Here is an 18131-nt window from a genome sequence, read left to right on the forward strand (position 1 = left end):
TCTATCTATCTATCTATCTATCTATCTATCTATCTATCTATCTATCTATCTATCTATATATCTATACACACACACACACACACACACACACACACACACACACATACACACACACACACACTTAAGTGGTAATAGAAATCTATTTTACCCAATAGGGAAGTTTGAGGGGAAGGGAATAAGGGAAAGGAGGAAGTGATACAAAGGAGGGCAAATAAAAGAAGGTAGTGGTCAGAAGCAAAACAGACTTTAGAGGAGGGAAAGGATAAAAAAAAAAAAGATGAAAAGAAGAAAATAGGATAGAAGGAAATGCATAATTATAACCATAACTGAATGTAAATGGGATGAATTCAACCCTAAAACAGAAGTGAATACCAAAATACAACAATATGTTGTTTACCAAAAAATACACTTGAAACAGAGGGATACACACTGAGTTAAAATAAGGGGATGAAGCATAATCTATTAAGCTTCAGTTGAAGTTAAAAAGGCAAGGGTAGCAATCATGATCTCAGACAAAGCAAAAAGCAAAAATAGACCTAAGTAAAGGGGCTAAGCAAGGAAACTGCATTTTGCAAAAAGGAACCATAGACAGTGAAGTAATGTCAATACTACATATATGTGCACCAAATGACATAGCATCCAAAATCTTAAAGGAAATATAGAGGAAAATAGAGGAATATAGAAGAAATATAGAAGAAAATATAGAGGAAATAGACAGTAGAACTATACTAATCATGAACCTCAACTTTCTCCTCTCTATAGAGCTACATACACCTAATCATAAAATAAAAAGAAAAGTCAAGGAGATGAAGAGAATTGTAGAAAAGTTAGATATGATAGACCTCTGGAGAAAACTTAATGGGAATAAAAAGGAGTATACCTTTTTCTCATCTGTACATGGCACTTCAAAAAATTAGCCAAGTATTAGGGCATTAAAAACCTCATAACCTAATGCAGAAATGTTAAATGAACCCCTTTAAGACCATAATGCAATAAAATTACTTTTAATAAAGAGTGTTGGAAATATAGATTAAAAATTGATTGGAGACTAAATAATTGAATAAAAAAGAAGAAATCATAGAAACAACAAAAATTTAATTTTAAAGAAAATGATAACAGTGAGACAGTACTACAACATTTGTGAGATGTAGCCAAAGTAGTATTTATGGGGGATTTTATATCTCTAAATGCATACATCAATAAAAGAAAGAACAGATCAATGAATTGAGCAGGCAACTAAAACAAACTAGAAAAAGAACAAATTAAAAGTCCCCAGTTAAATACCAAGATGGAAATTTTGAAAATCAAAAGAAAAATTAATAAAATTAAAAGTGAAAAAAATTGAACTAATAAATACAAGAGTTTGTTTTATGAAAAAAAACCCAATATTGGTTAATGATTAATAAAAAAAGAATGCAACCAAATAACCAAAAAATGAGAGGGGTAAATACACCACCAAGGAAGATGAATTTAAAGCTATTATTAAGACCTATGTTGCCCAATTATGTTCCAGTAAAACTGACAATATAAGTGAAATTGATGAATATTTTCAAAAATATAAACTGCCTGGATTAACAGAAGAGGAAAAGAATACTTAAATAACCATATGTTAGAAAAAGAAATTGAACAAGCCTTCAATGAGTTGGCTGAGAAAAAATTTTTGGGAATTGACTTACAAGTGAATTCTACCAAACCATCACAATACTATGTAAACTATTTGAAAAAAAAATAAGGAAAGAACAAATCCTACCGAATTCCTTTAATGATACAAGTATGGTTCTGATATCTAAACCAGGAAGAACTAAAATACAGAAAGAAAATGGTAGACCAATTTCCTTAATGAATAGCAATAAATCACAAAGGTAATACATTATGACTGGGTAAGCTTTATATCAGTAATGCAGGACTGGTTCAGTAATAGGAAAACTATAACATAATTGACCATGTTAATAACAAAAACTACAGAAACCAATGATTATAAATATAACATTCATTCCTCTTACAAACACTAGAGAGCATAGAAATGGAGCCTTTCTAAAAATAAGTACTTTCTATCTAATACCAAGAGCAAGCATGATCCATAATGGGGATAAACTTGAAGTCTTCCAAATAAGATCAGGGGTGAAACAAAGATGTCCACTATCACCACTATTATTTGATATTGTACTAAAAAAGCTTTCTATAGCAATCAAACAAGAAAAAGAAATTAAAGGAATAAAAATAGGCAATGAGGAAACAAAACTATCACTTTTTGCAGAAGATATGATGGCATACTCAATACACAGTAGTAAATGACCATGGTATTATTTGATAAATCCAAAGATCTGAGCTTTTGGGGTAAGAACTTACCATTTGACAAAAATTACTAGGAAAACTAAAAAGCAATCTGGCGGAAACTAGGCATAAAAAAACATCTCACACCATATACCAAGATAGGGTCAAAATAGATAAGTGATTTAGACATGAAGGGTGATATAAGCAAATTTGGGGAACATGGAAAAATGTACCTGTCAGATCTATGGATAAGGGAACAGTTTATGACCAACCAATAGATAGAGAGGATCACAGAAAGTAATTCCATGCAACATTTCTATTATGGAAATATGGTTTGCGTGACTTAACATGTAAAATCAGTATCAAATTGCTTGCTTTCTCAAAGAGGGGGAAGGATTAGGAGGGAAAGAGAATTTGATCTCAAAATTTTTTAAATGATTATTAAAATTTTTTTACACGTAATTGGGAAACATTTAATGAAATTAATAAAGATATATTTAAAAATAAAAATGAAACTGAATTAGAAAAAAGGAATAATTCATTCTAATCATATGGGATTTATACTAGGTATGCAAAGATGGATCAACATTGGGAAAACAATGTAATTAATCATACTAAAACTCCCAATATCCCAAACCATACAATCATTTTTGACAAAGTACAGTACTCATGCTAAAACCTTACAAAAGATTGGCCTAGAGTGATCTATTTTTAGTATCATAAAAACATTTATCTAACACCAAAAGTAGCCATTATATGCAATGGGGATACACTAAAACCTTTCCCAATAAATATAGGAGTGAAGCAAGGATGTCTATGCCCTTCACTATTCATTTTGAAAATGCTTACAATAACAATAAGATCAGAGAAAAGAATTAAATCAGTAAAGATAGGCAAAGAGGAGATAAAACAATTCCTGTTTGCTGATGGTTTACTTGGAAAACCTTAGGGCAATTATCAATCATACCAATTGAGACAATAGTGTTAGCAAAGTTGCATGCCACAAAATAAAACCTCAAAAATCAATAGCATTTCTATTCATCACTTAGCACAGTGTCTGACAGAATACAAACAATAAGTGTTTATTGATTGATTGATTATATAATAATAGCAAAAGACAAGAAGCAATAAATAGGAAGGGAAATCCCATTCCAAATAATTATATAATGCATAAAGTATCATGATCAACTTCTCAAAGCATACAAAAGTCTTATATAGATTCAGTTATAAAGAAATAACCTAAATAACTGGAGGAATATTTAGTGCTCATGGTCAGGTCTTGTTAATATAATAAAAATGACAATACTATCAACATTAATTTACATTTTTAATGCTATGCCAATCAAATTACTAAGAGTTTATTTTATAGAGCTTGAAAAAATTAGAATAAAATTCACTTGGAAAAACAAAAAATCTAGAATATCAAGGGAAAAGATGAATAGAAGTAAGGATAAAGGGGAAATAGCATCTTCAGACCTCAAACTACATTATAAAGCAGCAGTGATCTGATCCTTCTTGTCTTGATTTAAAAATAGAGAGATAAATCAACGAAGCAGACTAGACAAAGGAGATTCAGAAATAACAAAACTCAATAATCCATTGTTTAATAAAATGGAAAATGTAAGTTACTTATAGGAAAACTCCCTATTTAATAAAAACTGCTAGGAAAACTTGGAAAGTAGTCTGGCAGAAATTAGGCTTAGACCAATACTTTACACTGCAATATGTTCTGAAAGGATATGTGACCTTATTAAGTATCGTACTATAAAGGGTCAGCTAGGTTGCACAGTGGATACAGTATGGTGCCGGAAGTCAGGAATACCCATCTTCTTGTATTCAGATCTGGCCTCAGACACTTACTAGCTGTGTGACCCTCGGCAAGTCACTGAATCCTGTTTGCCTCAGTTCCTCATCTGTAAAATGAACTGGAGAAGTAAATGGCAAAACCACTCCAGTATCTCTATCAAGAAAATGCCAAATGAGATCATAAAAAATCATACACTACTGAACAACTAAACAACAACGACAGCAGCAAATCATATTATAAAAAATTTAGAAGAGAAATAGATTTCACAGCTATGGGTAAGAAATGTATTCTTAACCAACCAAGACATTGAGGCAATTAGAAAAAATGTGATAAAAGACTTTGATTACTTGGAACTGAATAATTTCTGCAGAGACAACATTAATGCATCTAGCAAAAGAAGGTAAGTGGTCGAATGGGGAAAAAAAATCTTTGTATTAAATTTCTTGGGAAAGAGTTTGGTATCCAAGATAAATAAATGTATACACACATATAGACACATATTACATATATAATCATATAAAATATGTGTGTACATATATATGTACACATATATATGTATATAATAGCCATTCCCCAATAGATAAATGTCAAAGGATATGAGGAAAAAGTTCTCAGAACTGCAGATCATTCACAACCACATGAAGAATGCCCCAAGTCACTAATAATAAGAGGAATGCAAATCAAAACAACTCAGAGATTTTACCTCACACCCTGTGAGTTGACAAAAATGGCACCAGTCCATGTTAAAGGAGTTGTGCAAAGAAAGTTCACACTAAAACATTGCTGGTTTATCTGTGAAATGGAACAACTCTTTTGGAAAGTAATTTATCATTATGCCAATAAAGTGACCAAAATGTCCATACATTTTGAACCAGAGACTCTTTACTGTGTTTATACACCAAGTAAGCCATCAATAAGAACAATTCCCCATATACTCCAAGATATTTATAATAGCACTTTTTTATGATAGCTGAGAATTGGAAACAAAGTAGATGCCTATCAATTGGGGCATTGCTAAACAAATTGTGGTACATAAATGTAATGGAATACTATTTGCACTATAAGAAATGACATGTGATGAATGCAGAGAATCATGGAAAGAGCTATATGAACTAATGCAGAGTGAAGAAAACGAACCAAGAATACAATATACACAATAACCACAACAATGTAAATTGAAAGAATGACACACCAAAAAAAAAATCAAATGAAAATGTAACAAAATTATAAGTCAAATGGGACTCAAATGAAGAGCTATGAGAAGACATCCGCAACCTACCCTTCAGTGGAACTGGAAGGTCCACAGTTGTTACACTTTGCATGTTTTCAGACTTTCTGAATGTATCAATCAGTTATGCTGATTTTTTTCTCTCAAAAAAAGAAAAGAACACTTTGTAATAAATGGCTCTCAGGGAAGGGGAGGAGGGATACATGAGCTACTATGGAGAAGTAAGAAACAGAATACATCAATTTAAAAAAAAGAAAAGAACCGAGCTAACCATGTTAATTCCTTTACTTGGTCAACTCCAAAATTTTCTTTTATGCTCTAAAATAAAATCTAAACTATCCTGTTTAGATTTTAAATCTCTATACAACCTGTTCCCAATCCACCTCTTCAGCCTCATTGGACATTAGTCCGCTCTCTTTATTCCAACCCAACTGGCTTTCTCTCTATTCCTCACTCATGCCACTACATCTCCAGTTTCTGTGCCTCATTGGTCACCCCACCTTCATTCTTGTAATGCACTCCTACCTCATAGAAACCCTCTTCTCCTTTAATATGTAGCTTGAGTACATTTCTGATTCCCCCAGCTGTTAGTCCCCTTCCTCCAAAATGAATATGTGTGTGTAGTGTATGTATTCACTTTATATTTATGATTTATATATGTATTTGTATGTGCTTGTTATCTCATTTGAATATAAGCTAACCTTTTAAGTAGAGATTGCTTTATTCTTTGTACCTAGCATATTCCTTGACCATATCAGAGACTTAATAAATATTTGTTGATTAATGTGGAGGTAACCTTAGGTTCCTGATGTTAATTTCTTCCATGTTAGAAAGGGTTCACAATGGACTTGGGAATGAACTACCTCTCATCTAAGGATCAGCTTATCTAAATTGAAAGAGTCTCATCACTATTGTGTCAAGAGGATAATATATTATTATAAATACATTTGTTATTATCAGTTATTATTAATAATTTGATAAACAAACCATCTTCTATGACAGATTCTGTGATCTGTATTTGTGATATACCTACAAAATCCTAGATCTTTGAAGTTTTAAAGTGTAATTTTTTTTATAAAAATAGATTACTAAAGGTGAAATAAAGTCAAAATAATTGAATAAGGAGGGAACTAGACAGAGAACAGTTCATTCAAAACCACTGAAAGCAATGGGGCTTATGTTTTCTGTAGCCCTCAGCAGAGATGGGATGATAAAAGCAGATGATTCCTCCATATAATTGCCCTCTACTTTATGTGCCTCTATGTGCAACTACAGTCACTGCAATAGCTGAAAAATATTATTGTTAAGTTGTTTTTCAGTCATATGGGGTTTTCTTGGAAAAGATACTGGAGTGGTTTGCCATTTCCTTCTCCAGCTCATTTTTGTAGATGAGGAAACTGAGGCAAACAGGATTAAGTGACTTGCCCAGGGTCATATAGTTAGTAAGTGTCTGAGACCAAATTTGAACTCTGGAAGATTAGTCTTCCTGACTCCAGGCCCTGAACTCTATCCACTGAACCACCTACCTGCCCTGAAAAACGTGTAATGTAAAAAGTAAGGTATTAAGCTGGCAATCTGTTTTGAACTCATGTTGAAAAGTTTACTACTCTCATTAGTAATATTTGTGTGTAATAATTTGCTGCATAGGATTTTAATATTGTCATATTTGCAAGAGAAAATCTCTGTCAAAGAGATTCTTAAGTGGGATAACACACATGTTCTATGTATTTCTACTTATTTTTTGTTTTGTTTTGTTTTGTTTTGGTGGGGCAGTTGGGGATAAGTGATGTGCCCAGGGTCACACAGCTAGTTAAGTGTCAACTGGCTGGTCTGTGGCTGGAGTTGAACTCAGGTCCTCCTGATTCCAGGGCCAGTGCTCTATCCACTGCGCCACCTAGCTGCCCCTATGTATTTCTATTTTTAAAAGAAATTACTACATTTAATTTTTGTATTTTCTGTTAAGGTTGTCATGCTTTGGGATAGAGGATCTGATAAATAAGAAGTTTATTAACAAATCATAGACCAAGTCACATCTCTCATTAAAAAAAAAAATTTACAGTGTTCTTAAAGAAGTATTTTGTTTCTTACAGGACAGTTCTTTTCACTTTGACCTCTGTCGTTGTGCTTGTCATCACCACTGATTGGATCAGCTGGGACAAGTTGAATCGTGGATTTCTGCCCAGTGATGAAGTCTCTAGAGCCTTCTTGGCTTCCTTCATCCTAGTCTTTGATCTTCTTATTGTCATGCAGGTATACTGGGCTCTCTGGTCTTTCACTCTACTCACTAAAGCAATCATATTTTTATTTTTTCCAATGACATAGCCATAGATTTCATAAGATATCTTAAGTGTTTCATATACAATGGCTATTAGCAGAAGGATGAGGCAGTGTGACATAGCAAATAGAGATCCTACCTCAAAACCAAGAATTCCTGTTTCAAATCATGCCTTGACTGTATACTGGTTGTGTGAATATGGGCCAATCATCTAACCTCTCAATTCTCTAAGCAACGCTCTTAGACTACAAGAGTCTTGTAGTCTTGAAATCACAGATATAGTCCATATCCTTATTAACAGAGAACATTTTTGGCCATGTTTCTTGAAGTAGGTCAGGGGATTGAGATGGAAATCACTTGGTTTTGTCTTATAAGAATAGTGTCCACTAGTTTTTTTTTTTTTTAATTGCAAGGTAGGCATCTGGGGATTGGCTTTTTTGGAGGTTTTTTCCTACCAGGATTACAGTAGGGAAGGGGAAATCCCTCCATTTGCTAAAATGATACAGAGATGAAGGTGTTGTAAACTCACAAAGCAGAGAAAATCATTTGTGAAACATACTCAGTATTGCAAAAGTTATAATGGAAAAATACAAAAATGATTTTTCTGTTTATGAAAATGATTGCTTCCTTTTAGCATCCACTAAAGATCATTCTATTTTCATGTAAGCAATATTTCTCTCTTGCTTGATACCAGACTGTATAATAACATTTTACTAGCCAGCATAACCAATGTAGATAGAACAATTGTGGCTGCAAAACACTTAGGACTTGAAGAGTGCTGCTTTGAATTGGGCAAATAGAATAGGACCTGTGGGCATGGCAGTTGTCAGATTCTCCTTGGCATTTTATCTCATCTATAAAATGGCCAAATGCTTCCTGGATTTTTTCTTGATTATTTCACAAGTTATCAATGGTTTCTCCTCTCAAGTTAACATAAGCTAAAATAACAACAACAACAGCAGCAATAAAACAAGTTACCACTGCAGAAGGGAAGATTATTTCAGGAGTATGATTAATTTAGTTAGTTCACAGAATACCAAATATGATACCTCTTTTTTATCTGTAGGACAATAAGACTAAAAGTCACTGTTGCATTCTGGAGGGAATGATAGTTGACACATATTTGTTTAAAATCTGTATTTAGTGCCTTTGTGGTAAGCTGGCAGTGATTTATAAGCTGACTGCATTACGTTTGAACTGGTGATAATTCAAATTGTACCATAGTTACCAAATAGGACACAGATAACTTAAAAGTAGAATTTGGCTTTTATTTATTATTTCATTTTAAAAATATAGAATATTGTATCTGTTTATAGAATATTACATCTATTTATAGAATATCTGTTTGTTGAATTAGGCTTTTAATTGTTAAATCTGATGATTCCTCAGTTCTCATCCTTCTTAAACTTTCTATGGCATTTGACACTTGAGCAGCACCTCTTCTCTCCTACCTGATTTTTCTGATATGACTCCCTCCTTGTTCGGCTTCTACCTTCTTGGTAACTCCTTCTCAGTCTCCTTTGCTGGATTATCATCCATTTCCTATCCCTTAACTCTGTCCATGGCCTTCTTCCATTCTCTGTTTGCATACTCTCTCTTGGTCATCCCATCAGCTTTTATTGGTTTGTTAGTAATCTCTGTGCATATATCTACTCTCTCTCATGAATTCTAGTCCCACACCACCAAGTGCCCAAATATGCCTTTTCAGGCCATTTACAGTTTTCAGGCTGCTGGTTGCATACCAGAGGATTTCAGGTGGCTCAAGAAAAATGTAGAGAAAAACATTCTTTGTATGTAGAGGAAATCCTTTGATGTGTCACAAGTGGCCAACGGGCAAAAGCAGCCCACCGATTGCCGATTGTGCAGTTCTGCTTTTCACCTACATTTCTTAAGGTCTCCTCAACCTCAATCTATCCAAAATACACCTTATTATTTTTTCCCCAAAACCTGACTTTCTGTCAAGGTATTTCTGTCAAGGGCACCATGATCCTTCCAGGTATTCAGGTTCACAACTGTGGGGTACTCCTTACTTTTCTTGTCCCACAAATTCAATCAGTTACCAAGTCTTGTTGATCTACCTCCACAGCATCTCATCTCGGTCCCATTCTCTTCACTCTCATGGCTTCCTGCCTACTTCAAGTTTGAATCACTCCATCACCTTATCTATTGTGGTTGGCTCCTAATTAGCCTTATGTTTCTTTACACACAAATCAGTTCTTCACATAGCTTTTTTTCCTAATGTACAGGTTTGACTATGTCATTCTTCTGCTCAATAGACTCCAGTGCCCTTCTGTTAATTCAAAGATCAACTATAAAATACTCTTTTTAGCATTTAAACTCCTTCCCAACCTGCCCTTTCTTTCCTTTTTACTCTTCTTGTACTTAATGCATTTCTGTGATCCAACTATATACCTCCTGACTCAGACTTTTTCATTGCATCACTCTCATGCCTGGAATATTCTCCCTTCTCACCTCAATGCTTACTTTCCCTGGTTTCCCACATGATTCACCTCAAATCCTCCCTTCTGCATGAGTCCTTTCTGTTGCTGTTTCCTTACCTTTGTGATTACTTTGTACCTTTTCTGCATATATCTTGTATACATATAGTTTATTTACACGTCTCCACATTAGAATATGAGTTCCTCAATAATCTATTATTCAATGAAACAGAAAACTGAGGACCAGAATTATGCCATGGGGATAAAGATATTTACAGTAAGATCTGGGGTAAAGTTGTTCAATGTCGCCACTATTATTTGATATGGTACTAGTAATGTTAGCTCTAGCAATAAGAAAGGAAAAAGAAATGAAGGGAATTAATATAGGCAAAGAGGAAACAGAATGATCATTTTTGCCGATGATGTAATCCTTTATTTAGAAAACCCTATAGTGTCAACTAAAAATTAATTGAAATGATCACTTTAACAATGGTATGAGATATAAAATAAATCTACATAAATCATAAGCATTTCTGTATATTACTGCCAAATCTCAGCAGAACGTCTGAGATAGACTTTAAACTTAGGTCTTCCAGACTCCAAGTCTAACACCTGGGCCATTATCCATCACCTAGCTGTTTTTTGCCTTCCTCTTCCCAGAACATTCCGGGAACCAATTCCAATTACTTTCATATAGCCTCCCAAGTTTCTAATCAAAACATCTAGGATTATGGAATTATTATGCCTTACAAGGCAGTGTCACATAGGGAAGTTGGAGATGAAGTTGGATTGGGGAAATATGATGAATTCAGTTTGGGAAATGGAAATTGGCTAAGAAATCAGAACAGGAGATATAAACTGGAGTCATTTGCATTAAGGTAATATTTGAAATCATGAGAAATGATGGATGGTTGATGGAAGAAAACAGAAAGAAGAAAAATAGAGGTTTAATGATAAGATTGAAACTTAAGGAATATACAGTTAGGTGAAAGGAAGAGGAAGAGAAAGAAACTTTTGAAAGACACAGATCAGAAGCAAGTGGTTGGACATGTAAGAGACGAACCAGAGAAGTATTAGGTCACTGAAACTAAGAAGGGAAAAGAGTTAGGAAAAACCTTTACCAAGAACTATAGAATGAATGATTATTTTAGGTCATTTAATATAATATGATTTAGTAGTAATGAAAAACAGAAATGAATTCATGATTAAGTGGTGAAGGGACTTTGCTTTCGTTGAAAGACATTAAGAAAAAAGGTGGTGTTTTTGAAAAGTAATTTTTTTCTTTATGGTATTTTTTTCCAATTACATGTAAAGACAGTTTTCAACATTCATTTTTGTAAAATTTTGAGTTCCAAAATTTTCTCCTTCCCTACCTCTGCTCCCCTTGCCCTCCCCTTCTCCCCAAGACAGCAAGCAATCTGATATAGGTTATACATGTACAATCATGTTAAACATACAAAAAGCAATTCTTAAAGCATTATAAAATAATTATGACTGTCCATTATGGAAGTTTGTTTTGCTTGACTTTGTAATTTGTTCCAAAGATTTTGTTTTTCTTTACCCTCCTTCTTTGGGAAGGGGAAATTGAAATAAGAGAAAATAAATGCTTATCAATTGAAAATATTTTAAAAAGAAAGGTAACTATGAAATTGTCTCCTCCAAATATTTCACTATGAAGCAAATATGAAATTTGTGTTTTAATTTATTTTACATTGATTTCAACTGTAAAGTTCCTAGAATAAGAATCAAAGTTTATTGCAGCATGGTAGAGGGGAAAGACTGCTGGATTTGTAGCCAGAGTTGCTTATTACCTGTGTGTACTTTGGCAAGTCCTCTGTGTCTCAGTTCTGTCATTAGTAAAGTGAAGGGGATCTAAAGTTTAAGAACATCTATGTTGCTCTTTACAAATTAAAAAAAGAACCCAACAATTTAACGTGATTTAATGAGGCACTTATTTAGAGATCATAGCTGTTTAAAATAGTAACAATTTACAGTATAGAGCAAAGTTATATTACTATCAAATAATTAAAAGCCACTGCTTTTTGGCTAGTTGGGATTATACACAATGTGTGTATATATACGTTCATATACCCTATGTACACATCATGTATGCATATATACACACATGTATATATACACATATATGTAGTATAAATGGTTCGAAGTAGGAAAATAATGTCCGTGGCCAGCTGTAACACATCCTTGTACTCTTTGAGGGAGTAAATGGGAAATGAAATATTTTTCCAGATGTCCTGACAAAGATCTAATCCTTCCTTTTCTTACCAGTTTTTCATGGTCTTAAACAAATATTTGAACTGCTAGCTCAAAATATTGGGACAATGATATATCAGATTTCCAAAATGATGCAGTTATAAAAAAGGCTTTTGCTATTTCTCACCCTGTGGAAAGAGGAATGTCTACTGTGCTCTATGTTTAACATTCTGAATCTTAAGATCATTTATTTCCTCTATTTTATCACTTTATCACTGGTCTAATGGAGAACAGGAGGCGTTACCTAGGACAGATGTTTTGTGGTAGCTAATATGAGAGAATGAAGGAATTTTTTAAGTCAGATATTACTGATGTGAGAATAAGTTCAGACTCAGAAGGATATTTATGGTTTTTTATGTTTATATAACTTGTGAATAATGCCTGTATAATAATTAGGTTCATTCTTGAATAATGTTGTATTATAGCTAGCAGCTGATAATGGTTATTTTTATTGAAATCTTTGTTTGAAATGAGAGAGTATCTGTATGTCTATTCCACCATTCCTTCTTCCTACTTTCTCTTCCTGCCTTTTCCTGCACACGCACACACACACACACACACACACACACACTCACCCTTGAAACATTATAATACAATATATTCCTTAGTTCCAAGGAAGGCAAAACACCCTCTTCACAACTAAGGCATAGATTTTTGCATCCATATTCATTAATGAAATGGTTCTATAATTCTTCTCTGTTTTTACTTTTCTGTTTAGGTATCAGTATCATATTTGTTTTATAAAAAGAGTTTGGTAGGATTCCCTCTTTTTCCATTCCAGATAATTAATTTAATATTGGAATTAGTTGATCTTTCAGTATTTGATAGAATTCACTTGTAAACCCATCTAGTCATGGTGATTTTTCTTAGGAAGCTCATTTATAGCCTGTTCAATTTATTTTTCTAAAAAGAATAATAAAATATAAGATAAATAAATAAAATAAATAATAAATAAAATTTAATATAATTTAATTAAAAAGAAATAAAAATAAAAAATAATAAAAATAAAAAATTCTGAAGTTCCTCCTCTGCTATTCTAGGCAATTTATATTTTTGTAAATATTCTTCTATTTCACTTAAATTGTTAACTTTATTGGCATACAATTGAGCAAAATAAATCCTTATTATTGCTTTAATTTCATCTTTGTTAGTAGTATATTCAAACAAAACCCTTCAAGAAAAGATAGTAAGACATATCCCATTTAAAATAACTCTAGATAGTATAAAATACTTGGGAGTACACCTGCCAAAACAATCCCAGGAACTATATAAATGAAATTATTAAAAAAAAAAACTTTTTATACAAATAAAATCAGATTTAAACATTTGGAGAAATTAATTGTTCATGGATAGGAAGGGCCAAAATGACAATTTCCAAATTAAATTACAAAAAAAATATGTTATTGAATTAGAAAATAATAATAAAATTCATTTGGAAGAACAAAATGTCAAGACTATCAAAGGAATTAATGAAAAATATGTAAGGAACAGAGGTTTAGCAGTACCAGATCTTAAACTATATTATATGGCAATAATTATCAGCACTATCTGGTGCTGGCTAAGAAATAGAAAGGCAGATCAATGGAACATAGTAGACATACAATTTACAACAACAAATACATATAGTAACTTTGTATTGGCGAGTGTAAAGACTTAAAATTTTGGGATAAGAATTCATTATTTGGTAAAAGTTGTTGGGAAAACTGGAAAGCAGCATGGCAGAAACTGGGCATAGACCAATATCTTACACTATTTACCAAAATAAGGTCAAAATAGATACCTGACCTATATATAAAGAGAGATATTACAAGAAAATTTGAAGAACATGGAATACATTACTTTTCAAACTTCTGGATAGGTGAACAATTTATAAATAAACAAGAGATAGAGAGCAGAGTGAGGTGTAAAATAAGTAATTTCAATTACATTAAAAAGTTTCTGTACAAATAAAACAAATGTAGCCAAGATGAAAAGGAAAGCAGAAAATTGGGAAAAAATTTTGGACAGTTTCTCAGATAAAGGTTTTATATCTCAAATATATAAATATCTTTGACAAATCTATAAAAATATAAGTCATTCCCCAGTTGACAAATGGTTGAAGGATATGAACAGGCAGTTTTTCAATGAAGAAATCAAAACAATTTATACTCATATAAAAATGCTCTAAATCATCATTGATTAGAGAAATACCAATTAAAACAATCTTGAGCTATCATTTTATATCTATCAGATTGACTAAAATGATTGAAAGGGAAAGTGACAGATGTTGGAAAGCGATGTGGAAAAATTGGGACATTAATTCACTGTTGGTGAAATTGTGAACTGATCCAGTCATTTTGGAGTGCAATCTGGAATTATGCCTAAAGAGTTATTAAACTGAGGTAGAGCCAAGATGACAGAGTAAAGGCAGGGACTCGCCTGAGTTCTCCCCCAAACCCCTCCAAATACCTTTAAAAAAATGACTTTAAACAAATTCTAGAGCAGCAGAATTCACCAAAAGACAGAATGGAACAAATTTCTAGCCCAAGACAACTTAGAAGGTTGTCAGGAAAGGCCTGTTGCACAAGCAGTGGTAGCTGCTGCTTCTGGAGCTCTCAGCCCACAGACAAAAGGGGGTCAAACGATTGACCAGAAAGAGATTACAGGGGTCTGTTGCTTTGCCCCTACTCGGATCCGGGTCCTGGGTGTCAGGCCCAGGGTGAGGAAGAGCACTAACATAGCAGAGCTTGCAGCCACAGTGGAGGAAGGACAGTTCTTCACAGTTTCAGGGCAGAAAAGAGTGCTTGTGGTCACTCACAGACCAGAGCACAGGCCAGGAGAGTAGTAAACACTTCTCTTTAGATCATACCATCTTGGAAGAACTGAAAAACTTACAGATCCCTAGAAGTGTCTCTGAAAACAGCTTTACTTTATTTTTCTTGAGTTTTTTTTTCCCTTGTGTATGTTTTCTTTCACAACATGACTATTATTAGTATGTTTTGCATGACTGCACATGTATAACCTATATCGAATTGCTTGCCTCCTCAATGAGGAGGGTTTGAGAGGGAGGAAGAGAGAATTTGGGACTCAAAGTTTTAAAAACAAATGTCAAAAATTGTTTTTATGTGTAACTGGGAAAAAATTAAATAATAAAAGCTTAAAATTTGAAAAAAATTTAAAAATTAAAATGACTCTAAATTGAGCATAGTGACTTCTCTTCACTTCTGGCATTTCTTGTCTATACTACCTGCATGGCACCCTTGGCACCACATTGCCTTCTGATGAATACTCTGTGTCTTATGCTATTATTTGGCTCTTCACAGGTTTTCTCACAAGCCACACTGTAAATACATTTTTATATTTTGTTTGAATAATTTTAGAATATTTTTTCATTGATCTTTGGATTTCAAAACACAGATTTAGGCTAAAGGGCCACTAAAGTGGCAGAATGTAAGGAATAATGAAGAAAATCAAGGCTAACTCCATTTCTCTATTACACTGGAAATCATTTAGAATGGAAATTTATTTACTTCAGTGTTTAACAAGTTTTTTTTAAAAAAATTAAACAATTATTGAGCAATGATAGAGAAGCAGAATTGGATGGGGAAGTAAGGAAGTCATCACCTTTTGACCTGCAATGCATCGTGTGTTCAAAACCCTCAGGAAACTCCACATGGAAGGGTACTTGAGGTTGACTTGCAAATTAAAGTCAAGTCTTTCTGACTAAAGACCCAAGTTTGATTCTAGCCTCAAACACTAGCAAGTGACCCTAAGCAAGTCATCTTTTTTTTTTTGAAGGTACCAGAATAACATGATTTCACAAAATAATTTAATTGGTGCTCTGAGGCAGGCATGTCTAATTGGGGATGACAAAACATGATTGAAATACAAATTCTTCATTATCTTCTTTTCACAATATTGCTTAAAAACAACGATTCCAATAAATAATTAAAACAAAGTAAAACAATTAAAACAAATTCCAAAACCTAAAATCACTCTGCTGCCTTCTAAGGTAAAGCTTACTGCTTAATTAGGAATTAAAGTTTTAAATTTTTTACCAGCTACCATTAAGGCTGGATCTTTACCACTGCCCACACTGATGTATGCTGTTTCTAGTACTTGTTTCACTGTTTACTCTACCAGGTTCAAGTGATAACTCCCTGTGCCAGGGCTTAAGCATTGCCATAGGTGCTGCTCTGTGCTGAGAGGCCACAACTGGAACTTGATTCAAATCACTTGTGCCAGGGCAAGAGCACTGTGGACATTGCTACTGTTAACACCTGTTAACACCCTTATGCCTGGCTAGGTTATGCCAGCTAGTGTCACTATCCTAGCTATGATCTCATCATAGTTGATGAGATCAGAAACTGCCACATGATATGGTTTAGGAAACTCTGAGGGATTTTGTCTGATCATGCCAGTGTTAGGATTCCTCTTTCCTTTCAATGGTCATCCTCTCTGGTGCAGGAAATTCTTCCTGCTGTCAGGTGCTTGCTCCACTGAAGGAACTAGGAACTTCTGACATGTTTAACTCTAAAGGCTTCCACCAAGTGTAAGAATGTCCAATTCAAGATCTGCCACCTAGGATTTTCCACCTAGGGAAAGAGACAAAACAAAAACAAACAAACAAACAATCAAAAACAAAGGATAAAGTCAGAGATTTTTTTTTCAGGCAAGTACATGTGCTTTGTCATGTGCAAGCATTAACCATTTATGCCAAGTAGGGAGGGTGTCTGAGACTTGAGCTCTGTAGGAACCCCTCAATTTAAGTGAGAGACTGACAGACAGTTACTATTCATAGTTTACAATTATGGAATTAGTGAATGCTGTTTCTCTTTTAAAATGTATATAGCAACCTCCATGCTTGGCAAAACAACTGTGCAACAATAGGTACATTTTATCCACACCCCAAATTCCAGAAGTGTTTCTGGACTCTTGAGATGTAATAATAATAATAATAATAATAATAATAAAGTAATTAGCAGAGGACAGAGCAAAGATGGCAGAGCAATCAAGCTAAACTTTCCCAATAATTCCCTTCAAATAACTTTAAAATAATGCATCAAATTGAATTTTGGAGTGGCAGAGCAAACAGAAGGTCAAGGTTAGATATTTTTCCAGCTCAAGGCAATGTAGGAGGTCAGAAGTAGAAGTATGTGACACTGAGGTGCAGGCTAGCCCATGGTGAAACATGGTAGCAAAATGGATGGCAGTGACAGCAGCAGCAATTTTGGGAGCTCTTACCACCCAGAGAGGGTAATGGGATTGGACAAGTGGTCAAAAAGACATTACAGGGACACCTGTGGTGGCACAGGTATAGGATTGTAGCAGTGAGTAAACAACAACAAAAGAACTTAACCATAAAAAGCTACTATGGTAACAGGGAAGGTCAAGTCAAACTCAGGAGAAGACAATGATGTAAAAACATCTGCAAGCAAAGCCTTAAGGAAAAAATGCAGATTGGACACAAGCCCAAATAGAATACCTGGAAGAGCTAGAGAAAGAATAAAAAGGAGCCAAAGATGTTTTAAAAATCAACTAAGAATTTTAGAAGAAAAATTGGGGAAGAAATGAGAACAATGCAAGAAAATTATGAAAAAAGGAATTAACAGCTTGGTAAAAGAGGCACAAAAAGTACTAAAGAAAATAACACCTTTAAAAAAAAAACCAGAATTGGCCAAATGGAAAAAGTAGTACAAAAGCAAACTGAAGGAAAGAATTTCTTAAAATTTAGAATTAGTCAAGTGAAAGTTAATCACTCTATGAGACATCAAGAAATAATAAAATAGAAGACTCAAGAGAGGCATAAAAAGGTAAACAGAAAAGAAAAAAAAACATGTTATTAATAAGGGCAAACTG

At 33.7% G+C, this 18131-nt stretch overlaps 1 protein-coding gene across 1 annotated transcript in view; it reads left to right on the forward strand.

Moving 5' to 3' along the window:
* TMEM117 (transmembrane protein 117) overlaps positions 1-18131 on the forward strand; it is a 179763-nt gene that overhangs the window by 92084 nt on the left and 69548 nt on the right. Inside the window, exon 6 of the mRNA XM_027858974.1 lies at positions 7400-7559. Coding sequence (XP_027714775.1) covers positions 7400-7559 — 160 coding nt within the window. The remainder of the gene's footprint in view (positions 1-7399; positions 7560-18131) is intronic.

This window comes from Vombatus ursinus, unplaced genomic scaffold, assembly GCF_900497805.2.
Source record: "Vombatus ursinus unplaced genomic scaffold, bare-nosed wombat genome assembly UNPS02013950.1, whole genome shotgun sequence".
NCBI lineage: Eukaryota > Metazoa > Chordata > Mammalia > Diprotodontia > Vombatidae > Vombatus > Vombatus ursinus.